Source organism: Mastigoproctus giganteus, chromosome 3 (assembly GCF_048544385.1).
Source record: "Mastigoproctus giganteus isolate SK-2022 chromosome 3, ASM4854438v1, whole genome shotgun sequence".
NCBI classification, from domain to species: domain Eukaryota; kingdom Metazoa; phylum Arthropoda; class Arachnida; order Uropygi; family Thelyphonidae; genus Mastigoproctus; species Mastigoproctus giganteus.
In genome coordinates, this window is record NC_143577.1 from 9,715,258 (window position 1) to 9,740,591 (window position 25,334).

Consider the following 25,334-nt stretch of genomic DNA (forward strand, 5'->3'; position numbering starts at 1 on the left):
AGGTGATGTTTCAGGATTTTTACCAAACCTCATCATCAAACTATAGATGCTATGGGAAGTGGGGTAATAAAACATGTAACAACTAAGTGAAATAAATTAATAGACAATTAATCAGAAGTAATTACAACTCGAAATCATTAATTTTTAGATTATATGTTATAAGATGAAATGATGAGCGTTCAGAAGTTAGATATGATAAAACAAGATAAAAAAAAGTAACCATGAAAACTGTACATATCCATGGCTTTTTTGGATGTGGTCCTTTTATTTTCCCAACTCTGTTCAGTAATTTTCTTTTTCTAATCTGAGCAACGTGTGTCACAATCATTTGACTGGCTGCAACGATGTCTTTCCTAAAATTGAGGTTTCCACACCTGTACAGACTATTACAAGAATAGAGAGGAAGATGTAATACAGATTTAATGGTTAGACCATATCTGGAATACTGCATATAGGTTTGACAACCTCATTTTATGAAGGATCTCTTGGAAAGGGTGCAGAGAAGAGCAACAAGATTAGTTGGGGCACAAAAGGATATTTTTTTACTAGTTCTATAAATTGCAGGCTCTGGAAACTAGGACTCTGCATAACGACCTAACTGAAATGCATAAGGCATTAAAAGGGTAAGCAAACTAAATGCTGATGGCATCTCTACTCATTCTCAGATAACACGCACATGCACTCACAAGTGGACATAAATTTAAATTGGAAAAAGATGATTTCAGAATAGATGTATCGAAATTTGCATTCAGTCAAAGAGTAATTGATTGTTGGAATAAACTTGCTAGTATTTTAGAAGTTAGTTTTAAAAAATTTAAAGGTCAGAACAAATTGTTGGCAGGAACAATCAAATTAAGTGGTTTTTTATTTTTTTTTTTTAATTTTGGCTCGTGCTGGATAAGTTTTGCTTCCTTGCATCATGTTGCCAATACTAATACTATCTGAATATTGTTTCCTTAAATTTTATTGAAGATTGTCTTAAAAATTTTATTGAAGATTTTATTTCATTGTCATCAACAGCTGTTTGTATACACTTCAGGATTTAGACCTCTCCAGTATGCTCTGTTTTGCTTCTTTCTCATCCATCCATCCATTCGAGAGTTCCATTCTTCTTTTGGTTCAAACATACAGGTATAAATGTCTTTATTCTCTCTCTCTCTCTCTCTCTCTCTCTCTCTCTCTCTCTCTCTCTCGGCATCCACTTATGTTTAGTGGTGATCCTTAGCATTATATTTTTTCTAGCTTTCTGTTTTTCTCTGAATTACTAAAAACTTGTCCATCTGCATATTTTGGTTAATATCTATGTTTCTGAACCACAAGTCATTGCAGGTAGAAAGTATTTTCTTTGGGCTAATTATATTGATTCTGTCTCCAAGTTTGTTACCACGTTTTTCATATATGTCCCATTGTGCTTATTCTTGTGTAAACCCCACAGTCTTGTCCTTTTGTGCCTTGGCTTGGATATTGTATTTACGTTTCTTGATTGTTTCATTTCCTATGTTACCAGTCATTATTAACTTTTACAGTTGTATTTGGCGTCTTCTCTTAATTCACATCTTTTGGTTCCCTAGGTATATTTGCCAACAGTGTGATATAATACTGTTTGCCTACTTTTTTCCTCTGCATCTAAAAAACTGGGTTTTCTCTTTCTCTCTCAGCGTTACTTTTCTTTCAAACAGCTGTTCACTCTGTACAAATGACAAATCCGCCCTACCATGAAAATTACTACTGAAAATGTGCTGTTCAAAATTATTTATTTTTGGGATGAGCTGATATATAAATCTGCATGATAGAACATTTTAAATATTAATTATTCATATGATTTTAGTGTGTGGTATTTCTTGAAACATTCACCAGGTTGCAATCCGTGTTTTGTTCACAATTGAGATTCCTAAAAGCCAGAAAAACAACATTCTCACCATTTCATTGATTTCTGAGTGAATTACTGGCACAGTATTGACCAGCCCTGTATTTCTCACCCATATTTCTTTTGTATTCACATATAGTGACTGGCTTTTCAGTTCAAAAGTTTTCCCTCCTTTTACTTTTTTTTGTCACCTCAGTTTTTGTTATTGTAGAAAGCATAAGTTCAGTTATTTTGCCTTTCCATGCAAACACTTGAACTTTATCTCTTTTCGAAAACCAATGATTTTTGTGTTTTTCTTTGTAGTCTTCATTTATTATACCGATCCTTTCCTGTTTCCATGAACAGGCACTGTTATGGAAAACAGGAAAGGATTATTTTTTGTATATTTAGTTTATAAAGTTCTGCTGCTAGTTGAATACTAATGTAAAATTGATCAGTGAATAAATGAAATCCACTATCTTCAATACTTTGAAGCAGCTTTTGGGTGAGATGAAGCATAATCCTTAAAAATGAAAGTCAGGTCTGGTCTTATGTTGTCAGTAGTATTCTTTTCAAAATATGGCACAATAGCTGACACATAACCTATTTCTGGTTCGGCTAAAACAAATACATGGCCCCCACTTTGTTAGCTTTTAAGGTTTATAGAATTTGAATGAAATTGTACTCCTGAAACCAATAGTACTTTCATATAATCAACATTTCTGCCTACAACAAAATGCTAGCAGAATTTTTCATTCAGATAAACAGTATTTTTTAATTTAGATCCCAACTATGAATTCCTTTTGTCTACACCTTTATTGGTGGGCAGAGATGCAACACCCAAAGTATCTGCACAAATCACTTAACTCCTGGTCCCCAACCATTATGATGAAAAAACAGCAGACTCTGGTGTAAACCTCTTTAGCTTATCCATTTGTATAGTAAAAAGAATCATTCTACTCTGATAGTTGAAACTGATATATCAGTTTTGTATCAGAATTGCTCTGTAGACTTGTAGTTATTCAAAAACTAATTTTGTTGATACATCTTTAGAATTTCTTAGAAGATTATATAGTAAAATATATTTTTGTTCAATGCTTATAGGAACATGAAAAGAGATGTTGGAGTGTGGATTTCAATCGAGTAGATACAAAGTTAATAGCATCTGGTTCAGATGATGCCAAAGGTAAGAACACTGTTTTCTTATGCTAATGCATTTGCCACCTTAAGTGTATTTAATAACAGTGTAAGTAATTGAAACCCAATTGAATCAGGAAATGGAGGGAGAGAGAACAGTGTTGACTCTTTCCAAGAAAGCTTTGTTAATTCAAGACAAGGGGCCAGAATGTAATTAGATTCAAATTACAGCCACTCCCCAACTTACGGAAATTCGACTTTATGTAAATTTTTGCCGGCCAGTGCAAACTTAAAAAAATCATGGAAACGTATTTTGCATCCCGTAGGAATAAATGGAGGTATCATCAAAATATCATAATGTAAACCCAATAACACACATTGTTTTTTTTTTGTTTTTTTTTTTGATAATTCGTTTCAAGATCTTGGAGTTAATTTTTGCTATATAACTAAGTTATCTCTCTAAAAGGTCATTTTTATGATGGAAATTACACTACACGTTCATTGTTATCATATGTTCTATTATAAGAATCAATTTGAATGCCTTTGTGATATTTTTCAAAAACACATTTCTGGAGGTCATTATCATAAAACAATAAAAACAATTTTTTCACTTTCCAGTTGATTGGGCTTTTCTGTTAGTGCAACCTGTTATAAACAGGTAGTCAAGTTGATCTTATTGCGTTTGTGATAATACTGATAACTGGAATTCTGTGGATTTTTACATTATTGTATTATGATGAAATGAGTCCCTTTCATTGAAATCTTCAGTCATGTAAAAAACAAATAAATTTTCAGAATCTTCTCTTCATTCCTATTTACTTATTACAATGGTGAAGAAAAAGAGCAAGCATGGCATGGAAATGAAACAAAATTGATTTAGAAATGACGATTATTAATTAAGAAGTACGAAGCAGGAAAAGTTTGTCATCTATTGCACGGGTTAGGTCTCACTGCTTTAACAGTGAATACTATTTTAAGGGACAGTTCCCATATAAAAGAACATGTTATCGGATCAATGCATTTAAGATCAACAGTGTTCAGGTGCTATATCGAAGATGGAAAATCAGATTTAGAAGCAAGTGCCCCCGAGTCTAATGGCCATTCAAGCAAAAGCAAGAAGTATTCGTGAAGACATTAAGGATACGTGTGGTGAACCCCAAGCCAAGTTCGTGGCAAGCAAAGTGTGGTTTAATAGGCTCAAGCATCGCTCTGGTTTCCAAAACATTAAAGTATGTGGTGAAGTTGCCAGTGCCGATTCTGCAGCTGCAGAGAAATTTTGAGATGTGTTGGAGAAAACCCTTCTAAATTTCCACAGCCCTCAACTTCTGCAGCGGTGTGCTTATCAGCTGGAGAGTTAATTCTGGCAACGATGCTCTAAAGGTAAAACTTGCTGACATTATTCCTGTCTCCTCTCTCGTTTTGTAATTTTATGATTTTGTACACTTTTGTAATTTTTCCTGTGCATGAGATAAAAAAATTGAATAAATAATTCTATTTACATGTTCGTCGAACATTTCTTTTTTGCTTCAATCAAATTTGTGAGTGACTTCAATCAGTTTTCCGACTTACATAGAGTTCCACAGAATGCAACCCTTACATAAGTTTGGGAGTGGCTGTAAATGGTTTCAAATAATCTTATATTTAATTTGACACCAAAACTTCATTTGTAGTTTCAATTCTTATATTAGTCTGATTTTTAATAAACCTTAGAATGGACCATTCCTGAAAGTTATTGTGAGTTTCATCTGGAAGCAGCTGATTGAAATGTAAGAAGTAATTTTTAATAATGAGTTTAGCAAATGGTGTAACATATTCATAATATATGTTTACATGATCTATAAAATAGATGAAAACTGAGCATCTCTTTAATAAAAGGATATTATCCTAGTGATTGTGTTGTTGGCAGGTCACCTGACAGGTGACCCTTGAAAATAACTATCATGTGTTGTTAGCCATTGATTACCAATTAAAAATCGGAAATTTTTTCTACCTTCTTAAATATAGTCTAACTTTTACTTCAAGTCATCTCTGAAGTGATTTTTTTATGGTTATTACAGAGTAATTGGGTGCAAGAGTCTGCCATGAAGTTTTGAATTACATGATTCTTTATAGCTTCAGGTTATTTTTGCTCTCCCACTATTTAAGTAAACATCTACAGTTGTATTTGAAAGATGATTTATTTTCCCACAGTAAAGGTGAGAACACAAAACCTGATATTCTCTCATGATGGTCACTACTTTGTGGGAAGGCAGCATATATAATTTAAAATTTCATGTGCTGTGAAATGCACCAGAAATAAAATACATTTTGATAATGGACATGAATAATAGTTTGCATATATACATATATATATATATATATATTTTTTTTTTTTTTTTGTATTGATTTATCTAAATGTATGTTGTTTCCATAAGCAGTCCATGTCTGGCTATACAGTTAATGGGAGGCAAAGTTAGGAAAGTACTTAGGATAGCAATAGACACTCCTAACATTATATTAGCCAGTAGTAGGAGCAACTAGCACAGGTTACTTGGGATAGTAAAAAAAAAATATACTATATAAAACAACATACATTTTGCCTCCCATTAGCTGTATAGCCAGACATGGACTGCTTATGGAAACAACATCTGGTCCTTGAGGTTGTCACAGACATTCTCTCAGATATGCCAGACAAGCTGTACTTGCTACTTGGTAGTCTACGCTGATGGAACTAATATTTGGGTGACGCTCAAGTCAACTGGACCCAATTTTGGCGAAGTCCGAACGGTCTGTGACAGCCAAATCCTCTGCTTGCAACTTCACGATGTTGGAACTGTTAGTAATCCTGGGTATAACCTCCGTGCACAAGTGCATGGTGGGTGACCACCAGGTGTGAACCAACGTAAACAGTGGTTGAGGTGTGGCAGAATGCTGCCCCTCTATGTTACCAGGCAGTACTAGGTGATAGATGACTCTCATCAACCAGTGCAATACCACCACTTTGCTTATTGGAGGCTTGAAGTGGTGGAACCCATCTTTAGTCTCTAGAGCTAAGTTCCGATCACTCCTTCCCCATCTCTTCCATCATGCAGTATGATTGATGACTTTTGAGGTTATGATGAACTTTGTGGCGAGATCCATTATTCCTTACATTTCGAGGGTACAGCTCTAAAACGATGTTCGCAGGCTAGCCGCTAGTTAGTACACCAGACCGAACCTATTGGTAGCTCTCTAGGAGGCTTCCGGATCAGCTAGTGTATAATCCTGCTACCTCTACTCCGCCAGATAGTGACTGGAGGGAATCAGAGTAGTGTGTATGCGGGGCATTGTCGAGGCCACGTTATGTCAAGGATCTGGGTATATTCTTACCATGTGTATGCCATATCCAAAAATTTAATTACTTCATACAACCTGTCCCACTCACTTTTTCTTTCTATTGAATACACCATGAATTGTCAAACTAATAGAGCAAGCTTATCTGCGAAAAGATCTAAACCTCCCAAACACTTCCTAATTCATTTCACAAATATACGTGGTCTCAATTCTAATCTCAACGATGTCCATTTCCACTTACAGTCTGCCAAACCCCATATACTTTTTCTGACAGAATCTCAGTTATCGGTTGATTCAACTACTGCTCATCTCAGATGCCCAAATTATTCGCTGTGTGTGTGCGCCTCTGTAGCCAGGTGGGAAGGAGCAGCAGTGCGTAGCACATGCTTCTTGATTAGACCGGGGTTCGAGCCCATCACCACCAAATACGGAGTATGCGGAAAGGTCAAGGAATGACCACCGCATATCCCTGAGCAATATGGCCTTCGTTGCTAATGCTCCTAAAAACCAAATAACAACATTATTCGCTGTATGATTCCTTTCGCCTCAAAGGTGGTACTTGTGAATATGTCCGTTCTGATATTCCCTGTCAGAGACTTGGTATTTTGGAATCTCCTCTCTTTGATCTTCTCTGTCTTAAAATCTCTCTACCTCATTGTGTCAAATTCATCTGTTGTCTCTACCGTTCTCCCAACTCCACTAATCACTTGGAGCTCTTTGACTTCCTCTCTTTGCAACTTGACTCTCTCCAATCCAACTTTCCTAACAGTGACCAAATTTTCCTTAGTGATTTTAATGTTCACAACTCCAGCTGGCTTCCGTTTTCTAGTCACACCGACCCAGCTGGTCAAGATGCTGAGGCTTTTGCAATTACTAATGACCTTGCACAGATTGTTCATTTACCTACTAGAATATGGGACAATCCTAATCATACAGCCAACACGCTTGATCTTTTTCTCACAAACAACCTTTCTAAGTACACTGTCAAAGTGAGAGATCCTTTAGGCACGTCAGATCACAACTTGGTGATTCTCTTCTCCAATGGAGCCTTTATGTCATGGCTATTCCCAACCTCGTTTGGCATTACAAGAATGCAAAATGGGATGACCTGCGAGATTTCTTTTCTTCTTTTCCTTGTCGGATTACTGTTTCAAAACTTCTGATGTCAATGGTTTGCTCAGATCATGTCAGTGAAATTATTCTTGCAGGAATGGAATCCTTTATCCCACACTCCACTTTAAAATTTCGTCCTTTTATCTAAACCTTGGTTTTCCAATAAATGTGCTAAGGCTGTTCAAGAGAAGAATGTTGCATATCGTCATTGGCTTGTTTTTAATTCTTCAGTTTGATTTTCTGCCTACACCAAAGTTCGCAACAATTGTAAAGCAGTTATTAATCAGTCCAAACTAGAGTTTGAACAGGCTAAGAGTAGAAAACTTGCTTCTTGCCCTAATGGCAGCCGAGCATTCTGGCCTCTTGCCAAAGCTATTGGCTGCAACTTTTGCCCATCTCTGCATCCACCTCTGTCCAAACCAGATGGTTCTGTTGTCACTTCAGCCAAGGATAAAGCTGACCTGCTAGCATTCCATTTTTCTTTCAACTGATGTATTAATGATCTTGGTAAAACACCTCCCTCCATTCCCAACACACTCCATTCAATGCCTCCTCTGGTCTTTTGTCAAAAGGATGTCAGAAGGGTTTTGATGAATCTTGATGCTAAGAAAGCCCCAGGTCTCGATGGTATTTCTCTACTTCTTCTCAAAACCTGTGCACCTGAACTTACTCCTATTCTTTGTCGCCTTTTTTCACTTTCTTATTCCAAAGGTATTTTTCCTTCTGCTTGGAAATTTGCTCATATCCAGCCAGTTCCTAAAAAGGGTGACAAATCCCTCCCATCCAATTATTGTCCCATTGCAATTACTTCTACTCTTTCTAAAATAATGGAGAAATCAATTAACCGCCAACTCTTAAACTACCTAGAAACCTGTCTGATCAACGATCGCCAGTATTGATTCCGTCAGTGTCGATCCACTGGTGATATTCTGGCTTATGTTACCCATTTATGGACTAATTCAATGGAAAGGTTCGGTGAAACCCAAGTAGTTGTTCTTGATATCTCCAAGGCTTTTCGATCATGTTTGGCATAAAGTCTTCTATACAAACTTTCATCTTATGGTTTGCCATCTGTTTTTTGTAATTGGTTATCCAGTTTTCTCTCTGATCGCTCACTGAGGGTGATGGTAGATGGCTCTCTGTCTTCTAACTTCTCCACTAATGCCAGTGTCCCCCCCCCCCAAGGTTCAGTTCTTTCCCCCACTCTTTTCCTCTTGTATATTAATGACCTTCTTCCATTGACTGGAAATCCTATCCATAGTTTTGCCGATGATAGCACATTGCATTCCACTTTCCATTTTGAGAAACCTTGTCCTGCCCAATCAGCTTAAACTTCTCGAAAATCTGCTGCCAATTCCTTAAATGCGGATCTTCAGGTAATTCTCTAGTGGAGCAAAGACAACTTAGTTGATTTCAATCCTTCTAAAACTCAGTCTTGTCTTATATTTTGCAAAAAGGATTCTTCTGCTCCTATTTATCTTTGGTGACACTCCGATTTCTAGGCAAAATGATATCTGTTTTGGGGATTACTCTGACTTCTAATCTCTCTTGGCACAAGCACATTACAAATATTGCTTCCTCTGCATCTAAAAAACTTGGTTTTCTCTTTCGCTTTTGGCATTTCTTTTCTTCCAAACAACTGTTCACTCTGTACAAATTGCAAATCCGCCCTACCATGGAATATTGTTCCCACATCTGGGGTGGTGTCCCCAAAACCTCTCTCAGGCTTCTTGATTCCATTCAGAAGAGGGCAGTTAGATTAATTAATGATTCATCTCTAACAGAGTCTCTCCACTGTCTGTCTGTCTCATAGACGTTCTGCTGCATGCCTCTTCTACAGATATTTCTGTGGGCACTGTTCTTCTGAATTGGCTGCTATAATTCCTGCTCTCTCTTTCAAAACAGTCCGAACACGTGCAGCCACCAGCCAACATCCATTTACTGTCCAATTTCAAACTCACAGAACCAACTTTTCATCTTCCTCGTTTATTCATTCAACTGCCATTTTCTGGAACAGCCCTCCTTCGTATGCATTTCCTATAAATTACGGTCTACAGAAGTTCAAGTCCAATATCAACAAATATCTTCTTTCATCTTCTCAACCTCCAACCCAAGCACGGTACTAAGTAGTATAGGTTCTAATACCTCTCGTGTTTGGGTACATTAAAAAAAAAAAAAAAAACCCTATATATTTAAATTCCAAGGCCTTCCATTGTGGTTGAGGAAACCTAGTGTAACTGCACGCTTTGGATTTACATGATATATGGTAGACAACAGGGAGCAAATACTGCATCGGTCTTCATGCAGGATAAAAAGAACCGTACACTCCATTTGGGTGGGGGGGGGGGGCTGTAGAAAATCCAGTACAAGAGAGTATTGGATTTTCAATAATCCTACAGTCTCTGTTGTAATTTGCATGCTAGGAATATTGTAATATCCCTAACCTTTGCCACATATTGATGAAGGATTTAAAATTAATAAATGTACCAATAAAAGATGCATGATGTGTCCAGCTATGGCCAATGAGCCAGCAAAAACGGAAGACAGCCATGAATATATTCCATTCTGCAAAACAGAATGAAACTTATTAATTAACAATATGTCTATTAACATGCAATGTGTGTGTGAGGTGCAATACGTTGGACAAACACAGAATCCATTACACTTAAGAATGAATGGATGTAGATTACATTGCAACAACAGTAAAAAATATGAAACAGACATAGAGCTCATACATTTCAACAAGCACGGATTTGACAATGTGAGCATAAAGATTTTAGCAATCATCGAATCAGCCTTGCAAAGAGAAACATTACAAGAAATATTCATATAACACAGTATAACACAAAAAAACCCTTTATCCATATGGACTGAATAACCGGTTCCACAACACACATTTAGTGACTAGTGACCACATGACTACACCCAGATGTATTGCAAATATCTTTAACAGTGTGGACATATTAAAGAAAGCACAGAACCAATCTCAGAGAAAAACAAGAGGCAATGGGAAAACTAAAAACAGATTTGTGGATCTTAGAAAAATGTTATCAGACTGGACCAAGAAGCGATTCACATCAGATCAATAAAATTACAAGTATTTAGCCTAAAACACAGTAAATTAAAAGCCCTAATTAGATTTACCAACACAGTTAAAGTGAAGAATCTACATCTAACCGGCCTCATTATGGATATAGGAAAACACAGAATACTGTAGAATTAAATTTGTATACAAAAGATCTGACCAAGTAAGATGGATAAATATTTTACAAAAATACTAAAGATTATTACCACCACTAAAGTCGAGTATAGCCATTATTCCTAGATATAGCCTCCACCCTCCCATTGGATTAAGAATTTGTAATTATAAAGCCATAGCGAAAGATTTAGATACAGCACAAAACTGTTACTGCAACCAAACCAAGTACAAAAGGTTTATAAATACAGACCATCAACATGTTCTTACAGGCAATTTAGAAATAATAGAAGATAAAGATTTAAGGAACCTTATGAAACAGGGTTTTAAATTTAGGCCCAACTACTAGAATAATTGGAATCAAGTAAGAATATGTTAAATATGAAATACCAATCGAAGAATTCAACGGTTGGAATAGAGGTGTACTGGATGACAGCACAAACCATATCAAAAACATTGAACAAACGGCAATAGTTAATTATGCAAACATAAATAGGCAGATTAAAGAATTACAAAATAAATTCATAATTACGAGCATAGATAAAGCCACCAATAACTTTGCTGCCTTTATATGTAAAAAATTCTATGCTGAGACACTGGAAGATGAAATTACTAAAAGCAACACATACAAGAAAATCAGTAACAACATGAGAAGCACAATGAACAAAATACTGGCAGTACACAAAAAATTAAAAGCAAGAATTGACAATACTAATTTACCGTTCTTATATATGATACCCAAATTCCATAAAACACCAGTTAGTTTCAGATTTATTACCAGCAGAAGAAATTGCTACACCAGTGTCATAGCCAATAAGTTCGAAAAAATACTAAAACAAATATACGTGAACGTAGAAGAAACTTGGACAATAAATAGTAATGCCGAAGTGATACAATATATCAAAGAACATCATAATACAACCAAATAGAAACACATGACTTCTCCAACCTATTCACTGCCATACCATAAGAAAAACTCAAAGTAATACTGGACACATACTTCAGAGATCATGAAGAAAAATTAATAATAAATGATAGCCAATGGGCAGTGTATACAGATTTTTGCCTATTCAACAACTACATATACGACGGAAAATACATATATAAACAAGTGTTAGGCGTGCCAGTGGGATCCAAATTCTCAGTACTGGCAGCGAACCTTTTCCTACATTACTACGAAAAGGAATGCAACAAAAAGAATAAAAACCAAATTAAAACATATAGATATATCTACGACACGATTTCCTTTGACAGCAACTTAGAAGAGGTCAAAAAGGATATCTATCCCAATGATCTAACCTTAACAAAAACAAACAGAGTCAGCACAAAGGTAATGTTTCTAGACCTAAATATAAATATCAAGATGATTAATCAAATAGAAATAGGAATTTACGATAAAAGAGAAGAGTATAATTTTGAAATAATACACCTTAGCCATTTGGAGTTCAAACATACCAATTAAAATACAAAGAAACCTAATAACTTCACAAGCAATAAGAATATGCAATAACAGTAATCTTAAATTTGAAGCACTTGGGACATTAAAAGACAAGCTTACTAAGAATAAAATTCCGGACAGATTCATCGATAAATACTTAAGTAAGGTAATAAAAAATGAATCAAAAAATTATATGATAGAGGAAGAATGGCAAACATCGACAGAACCATTTTGTATATAGTTTGTATATATTTTTGTAAATAAATTTAATTTTTGCCTACATGGGCTGTTCACTCCCTGTAGTGTGTAAAGACTACCTGTAGTGTGTAATACGGGTGGGCAGCTTTATGATTGGCTTATATCTTAGTATAATTTAGTTTTGTCTTAGTATTATTTTAGCTACGTTAGCTAGTTTTTTTTCCATGAGCCAAGAACCAATGTGATGAAGACAGTAGTATGCCCTCATCACATTGGTTTATCTTGGACCGTAAGAGGTCGCCACCTATGCCCATGACTAGGGTGGCAAATTTAAACAATCGTTCTCACTTTTTGATTCTGGCTGCTACGTGTGGGTAAGTCCTAGCAGCAACTTTATATAATATATATATATATATATATATATATATATATATATATTTTATATATTGTTAAAATCTAACTAGCAGTAATCGTCAACAGCTTAAAAGTTTAGGTAACTTAATGTATATGCTACAGTTTCCTGTACATTAGATAAATTCCTTTCTTTTAAAAAAACTTTTTGGCCCCCAACACAAAATTATATGTACACGAACCTATTGAAATGTTAATGGCAGCATATATGGACTATTTTGGTACAATTTACTGAAATAGTGAAACGGTGTGGCATCCTGAAGGGATACCATTTCACATATATCTGCCCAGTTACCTTCTAAATTTTAATTTTTAAATAATATGTTTAAAAAAAATTTTAATTTTGAGTTCTTATTGTTAGTTGGTTTATATATTTCTAATTATAATAGTTAATAGCTTTGGAGTTAATTTAAGCATTAGAGTAGACATTAACATAACATTTCGGATATACAGAGATACCAAGACATCTCCTTCCAAATTGCAAAAACCTACCCAATCCAGTGCCATTACTAATACGGACTGGAACTTGTACCCCCCTGGATTACCTGAGCACCAACTGTATTTTCTTCAATCATATTCTTTTCACTGTCCTTCCCCTAAAAATCTTCAACACTCTGAGCTATTAGTGCAATACGAGGGCAGGAATGTCTGTTGCTATCCTAAGTACTTTCCTAACTTGACCTCCCATTAGCTGTATAGCCAGACATGGACTGCTTATGGAAACAACATACATTTAGATAAATCAGTACAAAATATATACTTACTAGCTCTATCTTTGCAGCCAGCACAAGATAGGCAAGTATTTTCGAACAAATATATTTTTATTTTTAAAAAATTACTTAAGCAAATAATCCCTTTGAAGATATATATATAGCAGACTCTCGATTTACCGGGTTCAGATTAACCGAGACACTCGGTTAATTCAAGTAATAACAAGAATAGGTGCAAACAGATGTTTTTCAAGTTGTAAATAAGCGACAAGAAGCGGCATTATAAGTCGTCATTGGGAGATTAATGTCCCTATTACCTTGCAACCTCTGCTGTCTTCACAACCGCCGCTCAAAAAAAAAAGAAAAAGAAAAAAAAAGAGACAAATGTTTAGTTTTATTTAGTGCATCGCGTCGATTGTTGTGTTCTGTTCCACCGCAAAAAGACAAATTTTGTTTCGTTATTTATCTGAGGGATCTCAATTTTTTTTATAGTAAATGTTTTTTTTTTTTAGAAATCGCAAAAATTATGGGCAAACGCAAAGGAGTTGCGCTTTCAGTTAAACAAAAACTTGAAATTATTGAAAAGTTTGAAAACAGTGCATCCGTTAAATCTTTAATGATGAACCCTTATAATGTTGGTGACCAAACTATACGCAACATCGTAAAAAATAAAGGGATGCTATTAGATTTAATATCGACATCGCAAAAAATAAAGGGAAGTATAGTACTGAACGGGCGAGTAGTACAAGGTAAGTTTTTTCGTTGTTTATCTATCGGCACATTTTTTACGTAGGTTGCTGAACAGTTTTCAATACAGTAAGTCCCCGACATGCAACTTCGGACTTAATTTAAATTTTTTTTTAACTTTTTTTTTTTTTTTTAGGATTGTAAAATTTAAAACAAAAAAAATAAATAAATAAAATAAGCAATCAATAATGATGATCATGGCACGCACAAATTCCACAAGTGAAATACAGAGTAACAACCAAAAAAATAGGAAAGAAGCGAAGATTCTTACAATCTATTTGTTTTTTTTTTATATATGACTGAAGATTTCAGTGAAGGGGACACATAGGGGCACCTCCGTAGCCAGGAGCAGCAGTGCGCAGCACACACTTCTTGATTAGACCGGGGTTCAAGCCCGTCACCACCAAATACGGAGGATGCGGAAAGGTCAGGGAATGACCACCGCATATCCCGGAGCATTGTGGCCTTAGTTGCTAATGCTCCTAAAAACCAAATAACAACAACAACAACAAAAGAGGAGGGGGGGACACATTTCACCACAAAAACGTAAAAATACACAGAACTGCAGTTATCGGTATTTTCGTAAATGCAATAAGATAAGTTTACTACCGTTTATAATTAGATGCACAAACAGAAAAGCCCAATAACACGGAAAGTGCAAATTATTTTTATTGTTTTTTGGTAGTGACCTCCAGAAATGTGCTTTAATAAAATGTGAGCTTGCACGGGGTTGATAATAGTGAGTTTTTGCCTTAACCCTGTGAAGTTCTTTACAGAAAATTCATTTTGACCGTTATCATGGTGCCAACTAAGAGAATAAGTGACAACGGTACTGGTAAATCTACCAAGAAAAGAAAAACGATCGATTTGGATCAGAAAATTAAACTAATAATCAAGTATCGTGCCGAATTCAGATTTGTCAATAATAATATAGTAGCAATATGTTATTAGTCATTCCCAAGTTACGCAAAACTCTACGAAGTAAGAAGTCCTGGAACATATCTCTTATGTATGTCGGGGACTTCTGTATTTTTGGATTAACCTGGAAATCGATTATCCGGGATTTCTTTTTTACCATCTATCCCGGAAAATCAAGAATCTACTGTATATATATACATATACAGGGTGTCTCAAAAATATTGGTACAAACGTTTAGGGGAGATAGGTAACATCTAAAGGAATGTGAATCGCATAGGAACCCATAACTGGAAACGTCACCATAAGTCGGTAGACGGGCGCTGTTCGTCAGTTCCCGAGAGGGAAAATTTCTGGTTTACTTATTTAAGCAGTAGTCACTGCACGAAGAGCATGCTTCGCTATACGAACTGTGAGCTGGCAGACATGCAACTAGTGTATGGATTAGCAGAGAGCAATGGACGAGCCACTCAACGAATTTATGGAGAATGCTTCCCAGACAGATATGTACCAGACCACCGTTTGTTTGCACGTTTGCATCAAAATTTGTGCAATTATGGGTCATTTAGAGGTAACAGGAGTAGTGCGGGCAGACCACGTTCGACGCAAACCTGCCATGCCGTCCAGAATAATCCTACTACCAGAACACGTGCCATTGCCTCTGCCTTAGGATTGTCTCGTTGCAGTGTACAGCGTGTCTGGCACGACGATTCCTTACACCCCTTTCATCTCCAAAGGGTTCAGTTACTGCTCCCCAAGATCATCCTGCATGTGTGACTTTTGCGCAGTGGTTTCTCCAAGAAAGTGTTAAAGACTTGAATTTTCCAGCCTATGTTTTGGTCATGGATGAGGCTTATTTCACTCGGGAAGGCTTATTCAATCTGCTCATGTGTGGGCAGGTATGGTCGGTGACTGCTAAGTCGGCCCATACCTGTTATCATCTCACATGAACTCCGCTAAATATCGGATCTTTCTTGAACAAGTTCTACCAGGGTTACTTGACGATGTCCCAGCAAATGTGAGATGCAACATTTGGTTTCAACATGACAGGGTTCGTGACCATTTGAATGGGCGTTTTGGGCATCGATGGATTGGCCATGGTGGACCCGTTGCCTGACCCGCATGCTCACCTGATTTATCGCACCTTGATTTCTTTCTGTGGGGGGGCCCTCAAATCTATCATGTATGAATCGCCTGTGGAGATGGAAATGGATCTCGTGGCGAGACTCGTCTGCACTGCTGCTACTGTCAAAGAAACTCCATGTGTGTTTGACTGTGTCCGCCAATCCACGCTGCGTTGGTGTCACGCATGCATGGCGTCTCATGGTGGAACCTTCGAGCATCTGTTGTAACATCATGAAATGCATCCATCTCGTACTCCATTGTTAATATTATGTCAAATAAATGTTTGCCACTAATTACTGTCTTGTGTCATTTCTACTTCTTGTGCCTCTGCTACTACTTTCCCGTGATGTTTCTGGTTATGGGTTCCTATGCGATTCACATTTCTTTAGATGTTATCTACTTCCCCTAAACGTTTGTACCAATATTTTTGAGACACCCTGTATTGTGTGTGTGTGTTAATTTGATGAGCCATTTGGCCCATAAAATTAAAACTTGTGACTGCAAAGTCCTTCAAGTTAATAGTGGGATAACTGTAGTATGAATGTTTATGTTATTTCATCTGTACTTTTGTATCACCGCTGTTTTTTATATTATTTATTTAATAAAAACTTCATTTATTTATTTTTTATTATTTATAAATAAATATGATTATTATTATGTTTACTATAACTTTAAATTTGAAGGATAGCTAAAATCCTCATATACCCATTAGTATTTAAAAAATTAATGCACTTTGTGGCATGTTAAGGTTGAAAATTAAGAACCCTCTTTGTTTATAGGTTTATCATTTAAAATTTTTTCTTTTAGTAAAACTGTGGTCTACATCCAATGACCATTCCATAACTAGTTTAGAGGCTAAGGCTAATGTCTGTTGTGTAAAATTTAATCCAGAAAGTAGATACCATCTCACTTTTGGCTCAGCTGGTAAGTGTATTAACAATTATTTTATTTTATTATTTATTTGAATGAAGATATGAATTCAAACATTGTTATGTTTTCACACTAAATCTGAGATTTTGTTTACATCCTGTCTCATAATAAGAGCCCAGTGACTTCTATAGAATAATAGCTTCTCGTGAGAATGTACTTCAGTTCCCATCCCTCAGCCCATCTGCTTAACTTTTCCAGATCCTGTTGCAGTAGTGTAAATGAGGAAAGAGATTATGTTAGAATGCAATATAAGCTGATGGTCAGGAAGAAGCAGTGCTTTGCCAGTGATTTACTGTACCTTTGGAACTAGGGTAAAAGGTAGCAGCGACGACAGTGTATTGTGTGGGTTTTATTTAAAGATAACTACTAGCAAAATTAAAGTGATGGGATTTTTTACTTCTGCATAGGTGATTACAATAGTTTTAGACAGTTTTTAAATTCTTTTCAGTAGAAAAATCTAATGTTTTAACAACTGCAAATGGTCAGGGATGTATTTTTTTTGCTAAGTTACGTTTTTTAAAAGATATTCATTCAGGGTTTAGGTCCAAATCGATGTCAGATGAATCGATGAGAGCAGTGGCAGAGGAAAAAAGCACTGGATGATTAGAAATCATCAGGTGATACAGAAGTCTACAGTAAGTATAAACTAGTGTACAACCAAAGTTGCTAAAGGTGGTCAGGCATGATAAGGCAGACTGTGAGAAGTCAAAGAATGAAAAGAAAAACAGCAGGGATTTCTTTATGTATATATTCTGTGAAAGGTATTACATAGAAATTAATAATTAAATTTAAAAAGGTAAAAATCGCACAGATTCAATGTATATTTTCAAGTTAAATGGTTTATTGATTGATATCCAGAGGAAGAAAAGAGAATTTCTTACGTGAAAGTACATTCAATTAAATAAATACAAATGCAATCAATGTCAATGTTGTAACATAATCTCTTTCCTCATTTACAGTACTGCAACAGGACCTTTAATAATTAAATTTAAAAAGGTAAAAATCGCACAGATTCAATGTATATTTTCAAGTTAAATGGTTTATTGATTGATATCCAGAGGAAGAAAAGAGAATTTCTTATGTGCAAGTACATTCAATTAAATAAATACAAATGCAATCAATGTCAATGTTGTAACATATTCTCTTTCCTCATTTACAGTACTGCAACAGGACCTTTATTCAAATTTTTACTTTGCAACCTCTTCCAGTATGATAGAGTAAATACCATCTGTATGTGGGGCCTTACCCATTTTCATGCTCACTTGTTTTTTTTTTTTTTTGCCAAAAAGGAACTATTTTGCTGTGAAAGTCAATACAAAGTGTTTACAGTTTTGTTGTTTACATGAAGGTAAGCAAAAGCCTCTCTGGCTAATATTTTTTTCCACTTCATGTTTGCATATGAATAAAACTCCTTGTCACTATTTTCTTGGCTCTCTTGACAAATGCTTTCCTGATACTCTGACTTCACCTGCATTCCTTCTCCCTTCATCTTGTTGCAAATCATCAGCTTAAGTTTTTTGTAGAACGCACGCACACACACGCGCGCGCGCGCGCGCACACACGCACACACACGCACACACACGCGCGCGCGCACACACACACACACACACACACACACACACACACACACACACACACACACACACACACACACACACACAATCTATAAGCATATTCCCGGAGCAATATGGCCTTAGTTGCTAATGCTCCTAAAAAAAAAAAAAAAAAAAAAAAAAAACCAAACCAAACACACAATCTATGCTTCTCTGAATTGTGGTTACACTCATATTGCATTCAGACAGCTATTTAACCATATCATAACTTCCCCTCCCTTCTGTTCTTCTCTATCCTACCTATACACATAGTATATTTCCAAAATGAACTCATCCCCTGTATCAAGGTAGCATTGTCTTTCCCTATTATATCAACATCTGTAGACATAACCAGTAGCCTAAATTAATCCATTTTATTAACAGTGCTCCTAACGTTACTCTGCAAATCATGTGTAAATCTACACAAGTAATTTTTGTGTAGCCAGAATGCTGTCCAAGTAACATGCCTATCACTTTATAGTCAGCACAGATCAACCAATCATGTTCCTCATACTTAATATTTGTCAACAGCTTCTTCTTGAAATTTTTATTATGTTTCTTTAAAATGCACAGAGTGAGCTATTGGAATTGACCCATATTTATTTCCATTGTGGATCAACACATCAACTCTTCTTTGATGAGTCAGTAAAAAAAAAAAAAAAAAAAAATTGCCACTGTATAGGATTATAACTAATTCCTAAATATTTCATTAAGTCATTTATATTAACTGCAAAAATCCATAGAATCATCCTCAGAAAAGTAGGGGACTAGTTCTTGTGTCTGCACTATAAGAAAAACATTCCATGTGCTAGAAGATTTTTTGACTTAAGTCTAGAACCAAGGAGTTCTGCAGATTCCTTTGGTAAATTTAAATCTCTTACCAGATCATTGAATTCATGCTGAAACATGCGAAAACAGTTGAGGGCTGGACTCAATGTCACCAGGCATGTAGGCTTCAGTTTCATTTTCAGATGCTTCACTTTCAGCACTCTGCTGCTATAGTCTCCAGTATAAATGGAAAGCACGGAATTGGTGGGTTATCTGCATGTGGGACTGGTCTAATGGCAGATGTAATATTAGGCTACACAATGCCCTTCTTGCATTGTATCTCTCTATATTAACTAAGCAAAAATAAGCTGTCGCAGTGGTTTGTAGGCTCCTGCCAAATCATGGGGATTGCAAATATCATACCCTCCTTTTTACAATTTTTCCACAATCTCAATGGTTCAATACAGGTTTGGCAAACTTTGTGTGGAGCACATTGTTTATCTTGTTTACACATTGTTTACAAATTCTGTAATGTCTTGTCCTTGCTTGAGGGCTACATAACTTCCACAAATATAACAAAATAAGTTCTGATTGTTCAAACACTTGCTTGAAGACATTTTGCTCACTTTTCAGCACAAGGTTGACACAGTGACCTCAAAAATAAACTGAGCTCACACTAATAAAACTTCTGTATGGATCTCTCAAGGTCAAGAAACAAATGACCGAAGGCAGTGTTGCCAACATGTGAAGATTTAATTTACAAATTCCCAGCATTTATTCCTAGCTTAATATATTCAATAATACAACTCATGACATCTTAAGTAATGATTTGTGAAAAAGCGGTACATGATAGAAAAAAAAAATGAATAACATTTCTGAAATCAGCTTAAAAAACAGCTATTAGTTTACAAACATCGAAAACCATGCAGTGTAGTGTTATTCATGATGTGTTCCATAGACATGGTAAAAGTAGAGGGAGGGGGACGTGTATAAATTAATAAAATTTTTGGATATATGGTATGCCCACAGCAAGAATATACCATGCTCTTTGACATAATATGGCAACGAGTTGCCAGTTGACAGAGTAGTGACAGTGAGATTATCATGCTCCCTAGAGAGTTACCAACCAGTAGGTTTGATTCAGTGGAACCACTTTGGTGAAACTTCTGCAGCCTTTTTATATGTAGATAGAAACACTGCAAATATAGTGCTGTTGATTAAACTCCATCTCGAAACAGACCTGTTAAAAGATGGGTTTAGTCAATATTTATAAGGTACACTAACCATTAATTACTGTTTCAAAAACTTATACTAAGGTCACTGTTTTTAATTACACAAATCACCAGTTTGTAATTTCAGAAGTAGTAGTTGCTGACATACATTTCAGTATTTGCTGCTTGCCATTATAAAAAATTTTTTTGTTGACTTTTGGAAATTTTTCTTTTTATTTTTAAATATATCCATATCTTGTAAATTAAAAACAATTATTGAATGAAATTGATTTGTTCATTTATATTTTCAGATCATTGTGTTCATTATTATGATTTACGGAATCCTAAACAGCCATTAGGAGTATTTAAGGGACACAAAAAAGCTGTATCATATGTAAAATTTTTAAGTCCTAATGAAGTAGTTTCAGCGTAAGTATATTGCTTATTTTAATAATATAAAACTTTTTGTTGGGTATTTTAGCGATGTTTTTTTGACTTGGAAATTTTGCCGTGCTACCACTGTTGTTGATTGCTATTTTTGTGATGAGGTTGGGGAGAGGGATGAAGAATTAAAAAATAGTCATTCTTTTTCTGGAATATTTCACATCTTTTAATTGATGCTTTCCAAAATAAAGTAAATGTTATGATGTTATGATAGTCATACTTTTTGTTTGGATTGTGTGTTAGACACCAACTGATTTCTTCAAGAAAATACCATTGTCGATTTTGCCCTCTTCAAAAATGTTGAGTCTAGATTTGTCTGTGAAGAGCATTTCCCGAGTTTTACAAGAAAGAGACCTAATGACTCCCACCCCCACCTAGGAGGGGTACCTTTCACACTCAGCATTACAATGAGAAATTGTTAAAATACCAAGCATGACTTGAAATTATATCTTATATGGTGCTGATTTGGACTGCTGTTAATACTAATTGTAATGGCATCTTCCAGTAGAATACTGTATATTTATTAAGTGGGTTACTGTGAAATCTCCATTTGAATGCAAACAGCTGCACCATAATGCACATTTTTTTGGAAAAGTTCAACTGCTTCTGTAAACAAGCTCTGTCAAGATAGAGTAAAGGAATCTTTTATTAAATTATACAGCTAAACTAGAAACCTCCCTTTACTCTGGAACAAAATTGCATGGCATATTCTCTCCTCCACGTAATACAATAGCAAACCAAAATTAATTCTGTTAAATAACAGAATTCAGATTTTCTTGGATAGATTCTTCCTTTATTCTTTTATTATTCTCATAAATAAGCTAAATTGACATATATTTATGTGTGTCTCAAAAGAATTATAAGAATAATAATAAAGCTTCTCTTGTCTTTCTAAAAATTAATTGTTTATCTATTTCTTCAAACAGGCCTCTGGGGTTGGGTAAATTCATATTGTGATTTTAAATGTTTCTCACCAACCACGTATTAAAATAAGACACGGAAACTGGAATTTTAAAAACTGTGTGTTTACTACTATATATTTACAATTAAAATAACTTTACAACTAAAAAGGATAAAATACATAAAATATATATATACATCGAATAAAATAGATTAAAATACCGGGTTAAGAGCGATAAAACCGACCGTAGCTTTCAAAGGCTCCTGCCTTCTTCTTCAGCGGTAGCTTCCTTGTACTGCGGTGCATCTTAAGTACCAGCAGGTTAATGGTCTAAATCACGTGTTTCATTGTCATGTGTTCTGTTCTCCTGTGTACTGGGACCGGAAGCGGCTCGGGAGTGCGTCATATGAAAACGTTCATCCCTTCTGAGGATCGTAGCCTCAAAGAGGGGATGAATCTACAAACCTTTGTCTCTATTGATGTTCTCTGTCGAATTAATCCTCAAACTCTTGAGCCACTTGCTTGAGAAAAATTTAAAATCACAATATGTTTATCTACTTTCCTGAATTATAATTTTTCAACTGTATTATCTTTAAGTTAAATGTACTTTTGTTATTATTATTTCCTTTGAGATGTTGGTTTGCTTATGTTTCTTTATACGATTGATTAGTTTGCTATTTTTCTCTATGTATGTGGTATAATTGAAATGTTCAGAGGCTTATTTTGTATCTCAGAATAGTGAGTTATGACTCATTCCAACATGTTCAGTGACTCAGCTAGACAGTATTGCATGAATAACTGATTTATCTATAGTCAGTCTGAATTAGTGCATATTGAATAAGGTGTTTTAATGTGTTTCATCTAATTTTTTAAGATTAGTGAATTTATTGAGCAGTGAGTTTGCAACAGTGCCACAATACTGAAATTCTAAGCATCACAGTTCTACAACACTGCGATGCTGTTTGGAGAAAACATTTGGAAAAGTGAACTTTGGAGAATTTGCACTTGCACATGACAGTGCCGCTGCACACTCGGCATTCTCTATATGAGAATTTTTGTGAACAGTCCATTACTGTAATTCCACATCCTCTGTAATCATCTGACTTGGCTCCTTTTGATTTCTCCCACCTGCCCGAAAAGGTCACAGATTTGCAATGAGTGAGGAAATTCAGATTTCAACAGAGGAACTATAAGCAATTCCAAAAGAAGCCTATTAAGAATACTTCCAGAAGTTGCCGAAATGTTGAATTGTTTTATAATGTCAGGAGAAACTAATTTGAAATAGATACATCGAAATAGCCGGTTAACTTCATTTCTCAATATTAGTTGATCATGAACTCTTTAATCCTATCTAGTATGTACTTTTTAGCTCTATAATGTAAATCCTTCTGATGTATGGGCCTTCCAGGATTAGTTGGTAATGTTGACCAATAAATTTATTTATTTCAAGAATCCTTTTGCTCTTGTCAGTTCCCCAACAATGGACCACTGCACACTTCTTTCTTTTTAGGCATGTTAGCATATATGCATCAAGCACCTTTTGGCCATATCCATCCACATGTAATAATTTGACTCCTACTGGATGGATTTACATTAAATTTTATTTTTGGCTCTTGTAGAAAGATTTGTCGAGTCATCCAGATTTCATTAAAATCAGACCAATAGAAATTCGGCAGTTATTATTTCTTCATCTGTTCATCTGCATGTAATAACTTGACTCTGTGTATGGATTCTCACGAAATTTTATATTCAACTATTTTAGAACAATTATCAAGGCTTCCTAAATTTTATTAAAATCAGACCAGTAGAAATCTGGCAGTTATTATTTCTTTCTTTCTTTAATTTTTTTTTATACATATCACATAAGGTATCACATAATGAAATGTTCTCAGTTTACACATAAGGTTGTTGCTTTTTGCTGATTTTTTTGTTATAAATTGTGAATTATTACTATTTGCTAATGCACCTGGAATTATTATTTGTGAATTATTAGGCTACTGCTTACAATAAATAACTTGTCTCGTAATAGCTTCTGGTAGGTTTTCACACTGAAATAGACAGAATTAATTCTTCAAAACATCTATAACCAACTTTCCACGTCATTAGTGGTAATGAGAAGTACTGGAAACTTGTCCACAAAAATTTCAGATTTGAAAATAATGCACTACTAATTAATGAGATTTGTTCCCCATGTAGTTACATGGAGAGCAAATTTCAGTAGTTACTTACATTGCCGACCGGGCTAGCCAGGTGGGTAAAGTGCCTGCCTGGCAACCCAAAGGTCACAGGTTTGAATCCCGTCTCGGGCTTGGATCAGAGTAAAATGCAAAAACTTTGGGAGGTGCATTATGGCCACAGAAGCTGATGTGCCAACTAACAAAAAAAAATAAAAAGGAAAAGAAAAGTTACATGCAGCAGTAAAGTACTTTAAAGATTCTTTAGTACAATAAAGTACCAAAGAATCTTTTTGCTTTTTTAGATTCTTTCTTGGCAGCAAAGTTGTCTATGATTGTCAGAATCACACTTCTGATTTAGTCTGTTTTGGTAATTAAGTTTTTAAGTGTCCATTTACAGATTTTATTAATTTTCAGTGTGCTGAAGAATGCAGTGTGTAAATCTGCAACACCAACAAACATTTTTCATTTTGGGTTACTCCAAGCATGTGACTCATGTCTGTAAAGTGCGTATTCTCTGGTTGGCTTTCCTGTTTTTCTGGACAAAAAACCAAATATCTTGGGGTGGGGGGCATAAAAGTTCCTTGCATCATTGATAGGATTTAAACCCAGGTCTTTTCCACATGGCGTAAGAGGATGGTGATTATAACCACTATGAGGAGGGCTTGCAGATCAACAGTTGCTAAAAATTTACTTCCTTTTGAAACTTGATTTTTGAAACTTCAGACTAAATCAGAAGCAGGCTTCTGACAATCATAGACAACTTTGCTGCCATGAAAGAATCTAAAAAAGTGAAAAGATTTTATTCTTTTGTTTGGTGTGTAAGTACTTGATTACTGCATGTAATCAAGTACTTACACACCAAATTTGCTCTCCCTGTAACTACACAGAGCAAATTTCAAAAAAAATAAAAAAAACCTCAATAAATAAAAAAAAAATTCAGGTTCATAGCATCTGAATTTTTTTATACATAACAGCTTGCATCACTGGTGGGTGGTCATGATTGTATATTGATGTATACTGATTTTCTATATTGAATAAAGATATTTTTGTCCTGCCATTTTGATAATTTCTTAGTCTTTTCTTCTTTGGGTGAGTCAGATTTTCTTTACTGACTGTATAAGAATTATGAAGCAATTATTTATTTGTGGAATATAATCAGAAAT

At 35.3% G+C, this 25,334-nt stretch overlaps 1 protein-coding gene across 1 annotated transcript in view; it reads left to right on the plus strand.

Annotated features, from left to right (window-relative positions):
• The window catches only part of LOC150087657 (E3 ubiquitin-protein ligase COP1-like), a 191,087-nt gene that overhangs the window by 143,988 nt on the left and 21,765 nt on the right, over nucleotides 1-25,334 (plus strand). Inside the window, exons 15-17 of the mRNA XM_090369904.1 lie at nucleotides 2,951-3,032; nucleotides 16,956-17,072; nucleotides 20,961-21,078. Of these exons, the coding sequence (XP_090226030.1) occupies nucleotides 2,951-3,032; nucleotides 16,956-17,072; nucleotides 20,961-21,078 (317 nt within the window). The remainder of the gene's footprint in view (nucleotides 1-2,950; nucleotides 3,033-16,955; nucleotides 17,073-20,960; nucleotides 21,079-25,334) is intronic.